Here is a 14,513-nt window from a genome sequence, read left to right as displayed (position 1 = left end):
CCCTTTCAAGTTTCGATAGGACAGAGACCAGAATTGCACGCAATATTCCAAAAAAGGTCTAACCAATGTCCAGCACAGCCGCAACATGACCTCCTAACTGCTGTACTCAATACTCTGACCAATAAAGGAAAGTATACCAAACGCCTTCTTCGCTATCCTATCTACCTGTGACTTCACTTTCAAGGAGCTATGAACTTGCACCTTCAAGGTCTCTTTGTTCAGCAACAGTCCCAAGGACCTTACTATTAAGTGTATAAGTCCTGCTAAGATTTACTTCCCAAAATGCAGCACCTCACATTTATCTAAATTAAACTCCATCTGCTACTTCTCAGCCCATTGGCCCATCTGGTCCAGATCCTGTTGTAATCTGAGGTAACCTTCTTCGCTGTCCACCACACCTCCAATTTTGGTGTCATCTGCAAACTTACTAACTAGGATCCACCTGATCATGTCCTGGAGATTTATCCATTTTTATGTGTTTCAAGACATCTAGCACTTCCTCCTCTGTAATATGGACATTTTTCAAGATGTCACCATCTATTTCCCTACATTCTATATCTTCCACATCCTTGTCCACAGTAAATACTGATGCAATATACTTGTTTAGTATATCTCCTGCGCCTCCACTCAAAGGCCGCGCTGCTGATCTTGGAGGGGCCCTATTCTCTTCCGAGTTACCCTTTTATCCTTAATGCATTTGTAAAAACCTTTTGGATTCTCCTTAATTCTATTTGCCAAAGTTATCTCATGTCCCCTTTTGCCCTCCTGATTTCCCTCTTAAGGATACTCCTACTGACTATACTCTTCTAAGGATTCACTCGATCTCTCTTGTCGATACCTGATACATGCTTCCTTCTTTTTCTTGACCAAACCCTCAAATACCTCTTCAGTCATCCAGCATTCCCTACACCTACCAGCCTTTCCTTTCACCCTAACAGACATGTACTGTCTCTGGACTCTTGTTATCTCATTTCTGAAGGCTTCCCATCCACATATTGAATCAGAAATTTTTCTTGTACACACTTAAGAAATTCCTCTCCATCTAACCCTTGACACTATGGCAGTCCCAGTCTATGTTTGGAAAGTTAAAAACCCCTACCATAACCACCCTATTATTCTTATAGATAATTGAGATCTCCTTACAAATCTGTTTCTCAATTTTCTCTGACTATTAGGGGTTCTATAATACAATCCCAATAAGGTGATCATCCCTTTCTTATTTCTCAGTTCCACCCAAATAACTTCCCTGGATGTATTTCCAGGAATATCCTCCCTCAGTACAGCTGTAACGCTATCCCTTATCAAAATTGCCACTCCCCCTCCTCTCTTGCCTCCCTTGCTGTCCTTCCTGTAGCATTTGTATCCGGGAACGTTAAGCTGCCAGTCCTGTCCATCCCTGAGCCACGTTTCTGTAATTGCTATGATATCCCATTCCCATGTTCCTAACCATGCCCTGAGTTCATCTGCCTTCCCTGTTAGGCCCCTTGCATTGAAATAAATGCAGTTAATTTATCAGTCCTATCTTGTTCTCTGCTTTGTCCCTGCTTGCCCTGACTGTTTGACTCACTTATTTTCTCAACTGTACCAGTCTGTGATTGATCTCTTTCCTCAATATCTCCCTGGGTACCATCCCCCCCTCCTTAATAGTTTAAATCTTCCTGAGCAGCTTTAGCAAACCTCCCTGCCAGTATGTTAGTCCTTTTGCAATTCAGATGCAATCCATCCTTCTTGTACAGGTCACTTCTACCCCAAAAGAGATTCCAATGATCCCAAAATGTGAGTCCTTTTCCCATACACTAGCTGATCTCCAATATATTTGTGCTAGTTCATGATAGTTTTGTTTATTCTTTCTGAACCCATGAGCACTTCCATTGTGAAGAAAGGAGCAGCAGATACCTGGGAAGACCACCACTTTGCAATGCGATTAAGTTGTTCCTGCTCTCTCATGCCTTAAAGTCATGGAATCATAGAGTCATGTAGCACAGAAGCAGACCCTCCAATCCAACACATCCACACCAACCATGTTCCCAAACCGAACTAGTCCCACTTGCTACATTTGACCCATATCCCTCCACACCTTTCCTATTCATGTACTTATCCAAATGTCTTTTAAATGATGTAACTGGAAAGAAATGACACAAAAAATCTAGCTTAATAGTCACTTGTGAATGCCAATTGATTAAGAAATATAAATTTCCAACTTCATATTAGTGTTGTGGTTCTGTTCGCCGAGCTGGAAGTTTTTGTTGCAAACGTTTCGTCCCCTGGCTAGGCGACATCATCAGTGCTTGGGAGCCTCCTGCGAAGCGCTTCTTTGATGTTTCCTCCGGTGTTTATAGTGGTCTGTCCCTGCCGCTTCCGGTTGTCAGTTTCAGCTGTCCGCTGTAGTGGTTGGTATATTGGGTCCAGGTCGATGTGTTTGTTGATGGAGTTTGTGGATGAATGCCATGCCTCTAGAGGCATACCATGCCATGCCCCAAATGCACGCACCAAACCATTATACCAACCACTACAACTGGAAGCGGCAGGGACAGACCACTATAAACACCGGAGGAAACATCAAAGAAGCGCTTCGCAGGAGGCTCCCAAGCACTGATGATGTCGCCTAGCCAGGGGACGAAACATTTGCAACAAGAACTTCCAGCTCGGCGAACAGAACCACAACAACGAGCACCCGAGCTACAAATCTTCGCACAAACTTTGAACTTCATATTACTGTTTGAGGAGGAATTTATAAGCTCCATTTTCATTTTAACAACTTACAGTATTTAGTTATTGAAGTGTTGATGTGCGTAGGACTGTGTGGCAGTATATGAGGTGTTTTGATGTCCCGCAAAACTTACATTTTCTCTCTTTTTCCTTCTACAGGAAAATGGCACAAAGTGCATTGAATTGTGTAGGATAACTCCATATGAAGGAAGAGGGGGAGAAGGAGGGCAATGTGGTTCTGAAGTCCAGCAGAAGGGTACTAAAGTAGAACTCAAAAAAAGAGAAACAGAAAAAGTAGTTATCAATTGTGCAGATTATAAAGTTAGTACAACAAAGCCTATTACAGCAGAAAAGAGAAGCACTGCAGAATAACTTGAAGTTGAGAACAAGGTTTCTGATGGTGATGTTTTAAGGCACAAGAAGCCAATTATTAACTGTTTTTCTGTTTGTCTTTTACAGATGCTAGTAAAGCAACATTCACAGCATCACCAAGCTCATGTTTTCTTGCAAATCGTAACAAAAACACATTGCTTTCTAACGATGCTATGGTAAAAAATGAATCTTTGGCATCACAGACATATCCATCTCTAGCAGCAAGCCAACACAACTTAGCTACTAGTGTGACTCCATTCCCAAATGCTGAAAATGACCCTCTTCAAATGGCAGGTAAGAAAGTAGCCCTGCTATTTTATCAGTGCTGCTGTGTGATTTAGATCAGCTTTTGTTATAAATGATATACAGCATTCTGCTTTGAACCAGGTTTTTTTTGTTCTTTCTAAATAATCCACAAAAAATACACGCACCAAACCAAATACAAACTAAACTTGCCCAATGGTAGAAATTTGAAAAAAAATCATTAAAGATGCACATAGACTCCTGATACATGTCTAGCAATTTCTGTTCACGTTCTTTGAAAATACATGTTGATGAATCTGAACAAAAGAATTATCAATGAAAGATGTTCTATTGTCGAAATTCTTTTGTATCTTTTATACATTTAGAAAATGTTGAACAAAGAAAATTCTGTATCAAAATCTGGATCAGTAAGTGTTGATCAGCCTATTAACTAGTAACTATTTTATCAACAACTATCTATAAAGCTTTTAATACAATAAAATGCTGCAAGATGCCTTAATAGAAAAGCACATTTTGACACTCAGCCAGATAAGGCATCAGATGTTCAGAACCTTGGTCAAAGACATTGGTTTTAAGGAATATCTGAAAAGAAGAAAGAGATGCAGAGAGAATTAGAGAGGCAAGTTCAGAGCTGAGGCAATTCAAAGTAGGGTTACCAATGGAGGAGAAATTAAAATTAGTGGATAACAGATATACCTGAGGATTGCAAATTTGCAGAAAGTCTATGGAGGGCTTTAAAAACAAGGATAGAAAATCAAAACAATGTATAAATAGATGCTAACGTATGTCAGAGAGCAGTTTCATCATGAGTGAATGGAAGTTGGAGAGATTAGGATGATGACAATCTCTTCAACTGGTCTTAACTCAACTCTTGGCTAAACTGTTTAATGGATTCATCTAGATTTTGTGGTATTGTTCCAAATGACTATTCCTGCTACTTGCCACCTCTCCCAGTGTGTTGAACAGGATAAAGGTTGATTTGAGGCTGTTTGCTACCACACAAAATCTCCTTTGTCTTGAACCTGGCTAGTAAAGTCACCACAGTCTGAGAGGACTATAGGAGGCTTTCTCATTAGAGGGAGATGACTGGACGTGACCACATCTCAAGCAAGGGGAGAAATTGAAAGGTGGTACCTTCATAGCAACCTCAGTCAACGTGGAAATCGAACCAGCACTGTTGACATGGCTCTGCATTGCAAACCAGCCTTCTAGCCAATAGAGCTAACCAACTCGTAGGATCTATCTAGTAATTTGTGGGGGAAAATTCATCCTTGTAGAGTATTAGTGGAAGAGACACTTGTTAGATAGCATGAAAGTAATAAATGCAATGACATCTGATTAGGCATACTATTTGGGCCTCAGGGTGCTGGAACAGATACATCTTCTACCTCTGAACATAAGAGTAGAAATTGTTTTCCCCACTCTCAGACTGTGCGTAGCATCAACAGAGGATGGAGCCAATGTGACATCAAATTTAATGTCTTCAGAACATATAAAATAGATTTGTTTGGAAGGAAATCTATAAGAGGTCAAGAGGGGCTACTATCCTTTTCAGGTAGCTAAATATAGTAATGCTATTTTAAGCATTATTAGGCATTTTGTTTATCTTCTGGAAGTGAACCTCATTTATTATAAAGAAAAGTGTGATTATATGTAAATAATATAAACCCTGCCCCTTCTTAATATTTTGACTAAAATCATACATTAACCTTCTAAATTCTTGGAAATCTCTCCTCATAATATATAATCCAGCTTTCATTCTGGTAAATCCAAAGTGCATTCCTAACATTACAATCCTAAGGTGTGATATCGCACTGTTTCTAGTTTTCCATAATTTAAAGCTGTTCTATTATTATAGGTTCAAAATAGATGGACCCACATTTCAACCTTGAAACCTATTTGCCAGTTTTGCTTGTTCCCTTAATGTATTTTTTGGAAAGGGCAAATGCACCTCATGGCCATGGATATTGGCATCTCACACATGCCAACCTCTTCAAATCATCATGATACGTATCTGAGTCAAACAGCACGGAAACAGATCCTTGGATCTAACCAGTCCATGATGAACCTAATCCCAAACCACATTTACAATATGTTTCTGCACTCTAATACTGTTCTTTGGAGTGCACTAGCGACTGTCATTGGAATGCAGCTGCAAGGACACTTACTGTGGAAAGACAAACATCTGCTCATAGATTACTTCAGGCTTTAGATCATGTCTGCTCGCTTGCTCTCTTACTGCTTGTACACTCAGCACCTACCTGGTTTCTCAGTGTCTCTGTCTTTCCATCATTTCAGTGTTTTTCCGCCTCAGTCAGAACTAACAAGCACATAGTATTTCTGCCTTGAATTGTCTTTTAATGGAGTGTTATAGACTAGGCCAGACCACTCAAAACATTCTTGAGTAGGCAACCCAGACCATAACTTTGCAATTTGTTTCAGTAAGTGTACAGTGAAAATTACCCGGAGTAAGTTAGCTAGGTTGACTACTAGGTTTTGAAACATACAGAAATTTATTCACAAAATTACACAATGAAACACAAAGAACAGAATAAAGATGACCTACAGAACTCAGTCTATTCAAAGTAGACTTAATTATGCTGTACCAAATATGCACAACAGTCCCAATAAGCAAAGCCCCTTAAACAGTACAAATGGAACAGATGCTTACAGGTTGAAGTTAGAAGGGCAGAGGGAGAGAGAGAGTCTGTTTCCACACAGCTGAACTCCTAACTAGTTCTGGTCTGAACTGCTCAGCTAGAGAGCTGACCACTCCCCTTTCATTATACAGGTCACTTCTAAAACATGACCACTTTGGCCTGAAGTCTCATCTGTTTACATGTAAACAAAAAGGCCTTTCAATACCCTTTAATCTCTGTACCAAACAGTCTAATCGGAACCAAGAGCAGTTTATGACCCCCCCTGTAAAAAACTAAGAACACAGTATCCGTGAGAAAAATAACAGCTTTAAAGAAAAAAAAGGGGCCAGCTTTGTGACAGGAGCAACAAAGCCAGGAAACTTTTGTGAGCAGTCACCAGTCAAGAATGGTGGTGGATTGGGGTTTGGGTGGCCATGTTGCTATATGGAACAATGCTAAATCAGTGTCACGCCTGCATGTGCAGATAACACTGTGTGTGCTTCAAGCAAATGACCATGCTTCGAAGTTGAAGGCGTATAGTCCTCGGTCCAGGTTAAAGGAGATACTCTTTACTTGGGGGGTCCTGGCACAGTAAGATAAAGGCAGCCTCTAACATCAGACCAGAAGGTTGGGCATGATTATCTACCATTTGGGACAGTCACGATCGGGATACCCTCCTCTGAGCCAGTAAGAAGCTGAATATCAAGCATCCCACTACTTGTCTTGGCTTTTTCTGCCCTTTCATTGGCTATTTTCTTTTGAAATGAAAGAAAGGGAGAGATGTATGATGAGAGATGAAAATGGGTAGTACAGCAGTCATGTTGGTTCAGGTGAGGGAAAGACGGTGAGATGTCTGGAGTGAGCAAGTAGGCAGTGCAGAGGACATGCAGGGTTAGTGGTGGGGGGGAGCTAAGTGGGTAAAAGCAAGCAAGGGAGCTCATTACAGGCAACAAGGAGAGAGGTAGAGAATGAACCTGAGTGAGACGCATGTGCAATTGCAGTAGAGAACTAATGAGTGTGAGATAGCAGAGAGGAGAGCACTTTCACATTGACCTTCCTCCTGAATTGCTGGCATTCCTCTAGACACTGGATTGACCAGGGTGGCAAGGTCTGGTGTCATGGCCTCTTCCTTCAGTCCTGTGGGAAGATTACATCCCTCCTCTACGTCATCCAGTTCAGCTGGACCTCCAGGTCCCTGTCTGCAAAGCTGAGCACCAACTGACCTTTTTCAGACATCCCCAGGGTACCGTACAGGGCAGCTCCAGACTGATGGTGCTGGTCTGGGTGGACTATGATGTTTGAAAGTTGGCACCAATGCCAGGGATGCTTGATAGAGGTGAGTTCTCTTCTGGCTGTAGCGAGTGGTACAATCAGCCCAGCTTTGGATGGAAGGGGCATTGTAAGGGACGTGGCAGGACATGAATAAGGTGAGCTCAAATTGATTGTGTGAGAAACTTACCAGACCTCACATAAAGAAACTCAACCCAAGTTTCATACAGAGCCCTCCAGGATTCTCCTTGAAGATTAATCTGCTGAACACTGCTGTGAGCAATGCAGGAGAAAAGTCATAAGGACTTCAAAAAAATTTATGGTGGTATCTTCCCAGCTCTGAAAAAGGCATGGACAATGGTGAGCTGGGTGAGAGAAAGCCATGTCCATTTTCCTTCCAAGATTTTAACAGTGAGACGAACCATGCTGGTGAGTGGCAAGTGATACGCATTAACTTCCTTTATTATCTAATCTCATCTCATACATATACTGTTTGCCATTTTAGCAGGCACTGGAGTGGCAATTCCAAACAGGAAAATTAAGCAAGTACCTGGCAACTCCAGCTGGCCATTTGTTCCTCCAGCCCTCCATCTTTGCCAGCAGTTCTGAACATCTCAGGTTACACTCTGTGGACAGTGAATGCCTGTATCCTTCATCCTCAGGCACACATCAACCTCATCACATTCTCATGGCACATCTCCAACTCACTTTTAGCATATTTATCACTTTGATACTGCCCTTTGGAGCACACCAACATCTTTCATTGCAACGCTGCTGCCAGGCCACTTTCTGAACTGGGCCAGGAACCCATCTTGGGCATCAGAACAGGGTATATACCAGAATTCTTGACTTGCTGTCTTGCTTCTCTCTCATTGTGCTCACTCGGGAAACTCACTGCATCCCTGCCTTGAAATGAAAAATAGCTGCATCATACTCAGAGTGGTCTTAGCACTTTTTTTTTGTCAGAGAGCACAGGCCATACTCCTGATTGGTATGAAATCTTTGATGGCATAGCTTGGCAGCAAAACCAGGGATTCCTTGTTGTGGTATTCCTGGGCGGGTAAGGGGGTGGTGGGGTGGGATGTGACTCCAGGCGATGGTGTCAGCAGTCAGGCACTCCCAGTCTTGAGGTACCCCAGTAGGGACCAGCCTTGTGGAAGGCCAATGGGGACTCCAGACCTTGAGATGAAGTCCAGTATGTCTCCCTGCTTTAGAAAGATTTTATTTCTTTGTTTTTCTAATTTAAAACTCAGATTTTGTACCTAGATATTTTTGTACCTAAGGTGGTGCTGGAAATGGCAAATTTTCACTGTCCTCATGTACCCCTGATTTGATTACATATGACAATAAACCTAATTCTAATTCTAACCTACCACACTTGTATTTGTACAATTTGGCTTGAGCTAAATACACCAAAATTAAGTCTTTTTGTCAAAAGGCCATGAACAGTCATTCCCTGGCCCGCCTTGTCCGATCCTCCATGTCCCACTTCATCGAAAGTATAACCAATGGATCCAGCCATAGCAGAGATTGTCAGCATTGCCACCATGGTGTATTGAAGGTGCAGAGAAATCGAGGTGGAACAAATGCGCAAATAAGCCTAGGACGAAAAACAACTTCCTGCAACTGCTGCACACTCTCCACATGGAGATGCTGCAGCTGAAGCCCACTTGGGATGACGAGGAGGTACGGGAGGCCCATAGGCTGTTGTCCTCAATGCCATTTCCTCCAGACAAGTGCCATTGCAGACTGGGACCTTGTCAGAGAGTGGCATCATCTGCTGGAGCAGTACTTGTGAACTAGGATGGAAGAGAGGGCAGCGATGGGTAGCCATCCTCTTGTATTGGCCATTAATTTGGCTTCTTCAAAAGATCCACTATTTACCTTTGTGGGATCTCTCAATCTTCAGCCCATATATGTATCAAGGCTGTTATCAAAGCCATTTGTACAAGATCTCAATGCCACATTCCTCTTCCCCATGACGAGGTCGGCACTGCAGCCCAGGCAGTAGACTTTGGCAACGTAACTGGCTTCCCCCACGTGCAGGGCTCTATAGACTGTACTCAGGTTGCATTGAGAATGCCACATTGTAATGCAGCAGACTTCAAGTGAAATAGACTCCATTCAGTCAATGTGCAAGTCATCTGTAATCATTAGTAGCATATCTTAGCAGTGTGTGCCCTGGGATTCACCATGATGCCCCCATCCTTGAGAATGCTCATTTTCCTGCTTCATTTCAAGGGCTGAATGCGTTACAAGGCTAGCTGCTGCTGTGAGACAAGAACTACCCTCAAGGCTGATGACTCTGTCATTGCAACTCCCCCAAATGAGGGAGTGTATTTGTCCATGTGCGTGTACACACATTGTTGGACTTATTGACACCAAGTTCCAAAAGATGTAAGTCAGGTGATGTTACTGTAAATTTGTTGCTTCATGGATATATGGCCTCTGTTTATTCCCAGAAATAACTGGAGATACTTTTTTATTTTTGTTTTTTCTTCACTTTGCCTGTTGTCCAATTACAATTTAATGTTATCAATCAGTTGAAGGCTCATCAACATGTAATATTCCACCATTGAACGATGACAGGCTGTTATGCTCTGTTAGGGAAAGACTAGCACTCCATTTAGACAGGCTTCTAACATGATATGATGATAAGGGTGGGTTGCCTCTGCAGTTTAATTCTTATCAATTAATTACTATGACAGTTGATCAGACAGGTGATAAATAGGCAAAACAGTTGTGATATTCTATTTCTATTGAGGCGTCACTGTACCACTTAGTGCTCTCACGCAGGTAAAAATGCTTCTGTGTGCTGTGTGAGGCCTATTCTGTCAGGGCTTGAATGATGCTTGGCTGGTCTTTAAATTTAGTGGCGTGGCTTGAATCCTAGACATTCCTGGCAATGGTGAGTAATTCTACCACCGGGGAGCACACCATAAAATGAGAACAGCACCGTAGGGGCATGGTGCATACATGTTCAGGTGAGCAGTGTAGAGTAATGTGTCAGATAACTCACTGGAGTTCATGGAGAGAAACATCAAACACTGTGAAAATGACACTTAGCTTTTGGTAAAATTAGGCCGTGCAATTTTTGTTTTGTCATTTTCTTTGAATGTTTCGCCTTATCCAATGTAAATATATGGAAAATGGCAAAATAAGGCTGGCACCTAAGTATATCCAACTGGATAGTGAATATTCTTCCTTTAGGAAAAGGTAGGAAGGCTGTGCAACACAACAAGTGATGTCTTGATTGACCACTGGGTGGAACATAGAGTAGGTCATGTGATTAAATCACCAGGAATCTACTTAACCACAGTTGGCAACCCGAGGTCCATATGGTACACCTGCTAATATGCTGGGAGTTAGATGATGCAGTAAAAAGGGAGTTATTGACTTTTTGGGGAAGGTCATAAGATTGTTGTGGTGCAGAAAGAGGCCATTTGGCTCATCATACATGCACTGGTTCTATAACCTAGTGCTAATCTCCTGACTTTTCCCCACACACTTGCCACTATTTTCATCCAAATCTTCATCCAGTCTTGAATGCCTTAGTTGAACCTGCCTCCTCCACATTGGCAAGTAGTGCATTTCCATGCCCTAACTACTTGCTGAGTAAAAATATTTTCTCACAATACCCTTGTTTCTTTCATACATCCCTCTAAACCTGTCTTTATTCTTCCTTTTACAATGAAGAACAGCTTCTGACCATCTACTCTAATCTGTTCATGATTTTGAAAACCTCGATGAAATCTCCTCTCAGCCTGATTCTCCCCAAGCAGAAGAGTTCCAATTTCTTCAATGGATCCCCAAAACTGAAATTTCACTTTTAAGGATGAATTCTTGTAAATTGCTTCTGCAAATATTGAGTTGGTTAAAAACAGGATAAGGAACATTAAAAAGGAAGCATTTGATACGTTAGTTAATTTAAGAGTTTAAGTGGCCTAGAAAAAGTGTCATTGACATAAAATCAAGCATAACAAAGTTAAAGTGGAGGACAGCAGAATTTTATTTTACATAAGGGTTATAGTTCCAGAACAAATGATTAAAGCAGAGAACATATAAACTATTGAGTATGCAGGTAATTAGCTCTTGGAAAGGGGAGTAAAGAAATGGGAAATAGGGCAGATGTGGGATGAAGAGTACTGCAACATTGACTGCGGCTGCATTGCCTGCTAGTACTGCGCTCTCATTGGTGAACACAAATCAGTGACTGGAAAAGCAAGTTGGTCACAGGAATATATTTGAGCCTCAAGCAACCATGCTGTTAGTTGGATCTTAAAAAAACAGCAAGACAATAGCAATTCTTTAGGGTGTTAGCATTGACAAATATATTAAATATAATAAAACTGTTAGCCATTGACTAAAAATTTATTTCAGCCATAATTTTACCATATTAAGAAGTAGAAATTGCCAGACTGTACACATAACAGTGGGAGATTTATTTTGACAGAAATGATACAAACTATACTCAGAATTATATTTATAACCTTAGAATGAATTTCTTATTCTCACTTACAAATTTTTTCTCAGGATCAAAAACAATTATTTTCACAGTCATCACCAGTTATCAGTTCTTGTGACAACATGAAGCTGTGCTTCAGGTAACTGACACTGTAGCTATTTGATACCCTGTGAATTAGGTTCTCGGTTTAGCACTTGCAAAAATAATTTTGTGATTGCAAAACATTTCTTCTGTTTAAGATGCAGTGGAACCACCATTTAAAACAAAACAATAAGTGCTGGAGAAATTCAGTATGCCTGGCAGTATCTGTGGGGAGAAAAAGGGTTAACATTTTGAGTCCATTCTGCATAATTTTGTAATCAAAATGTGATGTTTTCTCTCAACAGATTGTGCCAGAACTCCTGAGTTTCTCCTGATTTTCTTTTCAGTTCAGATCTCCAACATCTGCAGTGTTTTGCTTTTATTGTATTTAATTTCTTTAATTTCCATCCTAGCTGTCCACAGGACGGAATGTTCTATAAGATATTTAAACTACATGTTTTCTTTTTTTCTTTACATTGATTCTTCATATTGACTCCACGTAACTCTGTATTTCTAACATTGATCTATTTATCATTGTGTTAATTAATAAGTTCTGAAAAGAATAGAAAAATAGCCTTTTCAAAGGTGCAACTCAATGTCAAATGAAAGAAATAGAAATTCTTAACATTTTTGAGTGATAAGATTTTCTCTAATTTCATTTAGAGTGGCAAGCTAATGCATATTCCAATCAATAGCATGTTTCATTGTGCCTAAAGGATAGAGTAGGTCTGGAGAAGACAGAAAGGTACTAAATAATGTAAGTATGACAAATCACAAGGGAAAAAAAAACGATGTGTATTAAAGCAAATGATACTAGACTCAGGTAAAGTGCAGGAATATGCACACCACACTTATACATTTCTGCTCAGGTACAAAGGAGTTGATGTTTCATCAGAACTATGTCGTTTAATCTGAGAAAATATCAGCATTCAATTTCGTCTGAGGATCACGGTTGTTAGACCAACCCCACAATAAGAATGTTTTTCATCTGCTTTATGACTGTGGCAAAATTCTTTCCAAAATAAATTAAAATTTTTCAGTTATTTGAAATGTTTCACAGCAGAATTGGCCACAAGAATCAAATAACTGACAAAAATAATACATTTTCAATCAGCCAGCAAATTCATACTTTAGACTTATGGAAAACCAAATCATAAAAATAATTCCTGTTGAGAAAAGCCATTGGCAATTTTAATTAATCATTTCAAAGCAATTTCAAATGTGCAATTTTGTAGTATTCAATTAAAAAAAAATGATTCTAGGATTATTGCATCCTACTTGGCACAATAGAATGTTTACTGAAGAGATGTGCATTTTTTAAAATGTTAGCATCCCACTGAATGTTTTTTATGCTTGGCTAATGAGAAAAAAAATACAATGAGCATGAAAATCTATCAGCAACAGGTATTACCCTGAGGTTGCACCAGTTGTGTCAGACAAAGAAAAATTCAAAGGTCAAATATTTTAGGCGCGCATACACAGTTTGCTGTGCTGGATCACAAAACGTACATTTGGTATAAATAATATTTCTGTCCTTTCATTTGCAGATTCTATGGAGCTTTCTCACAGTAACAGTCATGTGATCACTCCACCTCTATCTCCAACTTTGGGCAACAGAGGAAGTGTAATCAACCAAGGACCGATGGCTATTAGGTCTCAGAATGGCAGCTCTGCATTACCTGTCCACACGCACTGTCACCCGTACTCAGACTCCCTCTACCAGACGTTGCCCCAGCCCGATCAAGCCTACTATGGCACTAGCTCCAATTATCAAGCCATGTTCAGGAATCAGACACATGCTTCTCCTGCAGTGTATCACCATAGAGCGGATCCCAGTCGTTTCACCTCTTTCAATGAGCAAGCAGTTTCAAGGGACTACTTCAACAGTAGCTGTGCTGTGTCACCCTATAACACCAGAGCTCCATCTAATTTTGGGTCATCTTCAAATCCGCAGGAAGCACACAACATGCAGTTGCTGAATGGAGGCACTTTTAACTTTTTGGGAAATTCAGTTGCATGTCAAGGAGCATCATTTCCTTCCACTGGCTCCAATGGTAACTACTAACTGTTAAATCAATAGCATCCACTGGGGATACAGCTAGATTCCTTCTTTCAATGGGAACCTGTGATTGGGAATGCATGTAAAAATAAATTTGAGCTCAGATACCCAAATGGAAAAATTAACAACTGTGGAGCACAAATTGCTGGGTATTCTCCATTTTCAATCTTTTTACAAAGAACTAAGGCACCAGAAACTAAAAGCTTAGGTTTATATTTCACATTTTGGTCATAGAGTCATAGAAATGTACAGCATGGAAACAGACACCTGATCCTAAATTAATCTAGTCCCATTTGCCATCATTTGGCTCATATCCCTCTAAATCCTTCCAATTCATATACCCATCCAATGTTGCAATTGTAGCAGTCTCCATCACTTCCTCTGGCAGTTCATTCCATACACGCACTACACTCTGTGTGAAAAAGTTGCTCCTTAGGTCCCTTATAAATCTTTCCCCTCTCACCTTAAACTTATATTGTCTACTTTTGGATTCTCCTACCCTGGGTAAAACACCTTGACTATTCATCCTATCCATGCCCCTCATGTTTTTATAAACCTCTATAAAGTCACTCTTCAGCCTCCGACACTCCAGGGAAAACAGCCTCAGCCTCTCCCTCGAGCTCAAACCCTCTAACCCTGGCAACATCCTTGTAAA

At 40.7% G+C, this 14,513-nt stretch overlaps 1 protein-coding gene across 4 annotated transcripts in view; it reads left to right on the top strand.

Annotated features, from left to right (window-relative positions):
- The window catches only part of rfx6 (regulatory factor X, 6), a 92,009-nt gene that overhangs the window by 61,331 nt on the left and 16,165 nt on the right, over nucleotides 1-14,513 (top strand). For all 4 annotated transcript variants that reach the window (XM_043684550.2, XM_043684545.2, XM_087981113.1 and 1 more), the window contains 2 exons: nucleotides 3,169-3,375; nucleotides 13,347-13,853. In XM_043684550.2, coding sequence (XP_043540485.2) covers nucleotides 3,169-3,375; nucleotides 13,347-13,853 — 714 coding nt within the window. The remainder of the gene's footprint in view (nucleotides 1-3,168; nucleotides 3,376-13,346; nucleotides 13,854-14,513) is intronic.

This window comes from Chiloscyllium plagiosum, unplaced genomic scaffold, assembly GCF_037043375.1.
Source record: "Chiloscyllium plagiosum isolate Xiang-an unplaced genomic scaffold, Cpla_swu_hap1 HiC_scaffold_3, whole genome shotgun sequence".
NCBI classification, from domain to species: Eukaryota; Metazoa; Chordata; class Chondrichthyes; order Orectolobiformes; family Hemiscylliidae; genus Chiloscyllium; species Chiloscyllium plagiosum.
Note: the sequence above shows the minus strand (reverse complement) of the source record. Positions and strands in the feature narration are given on the sequence as shown.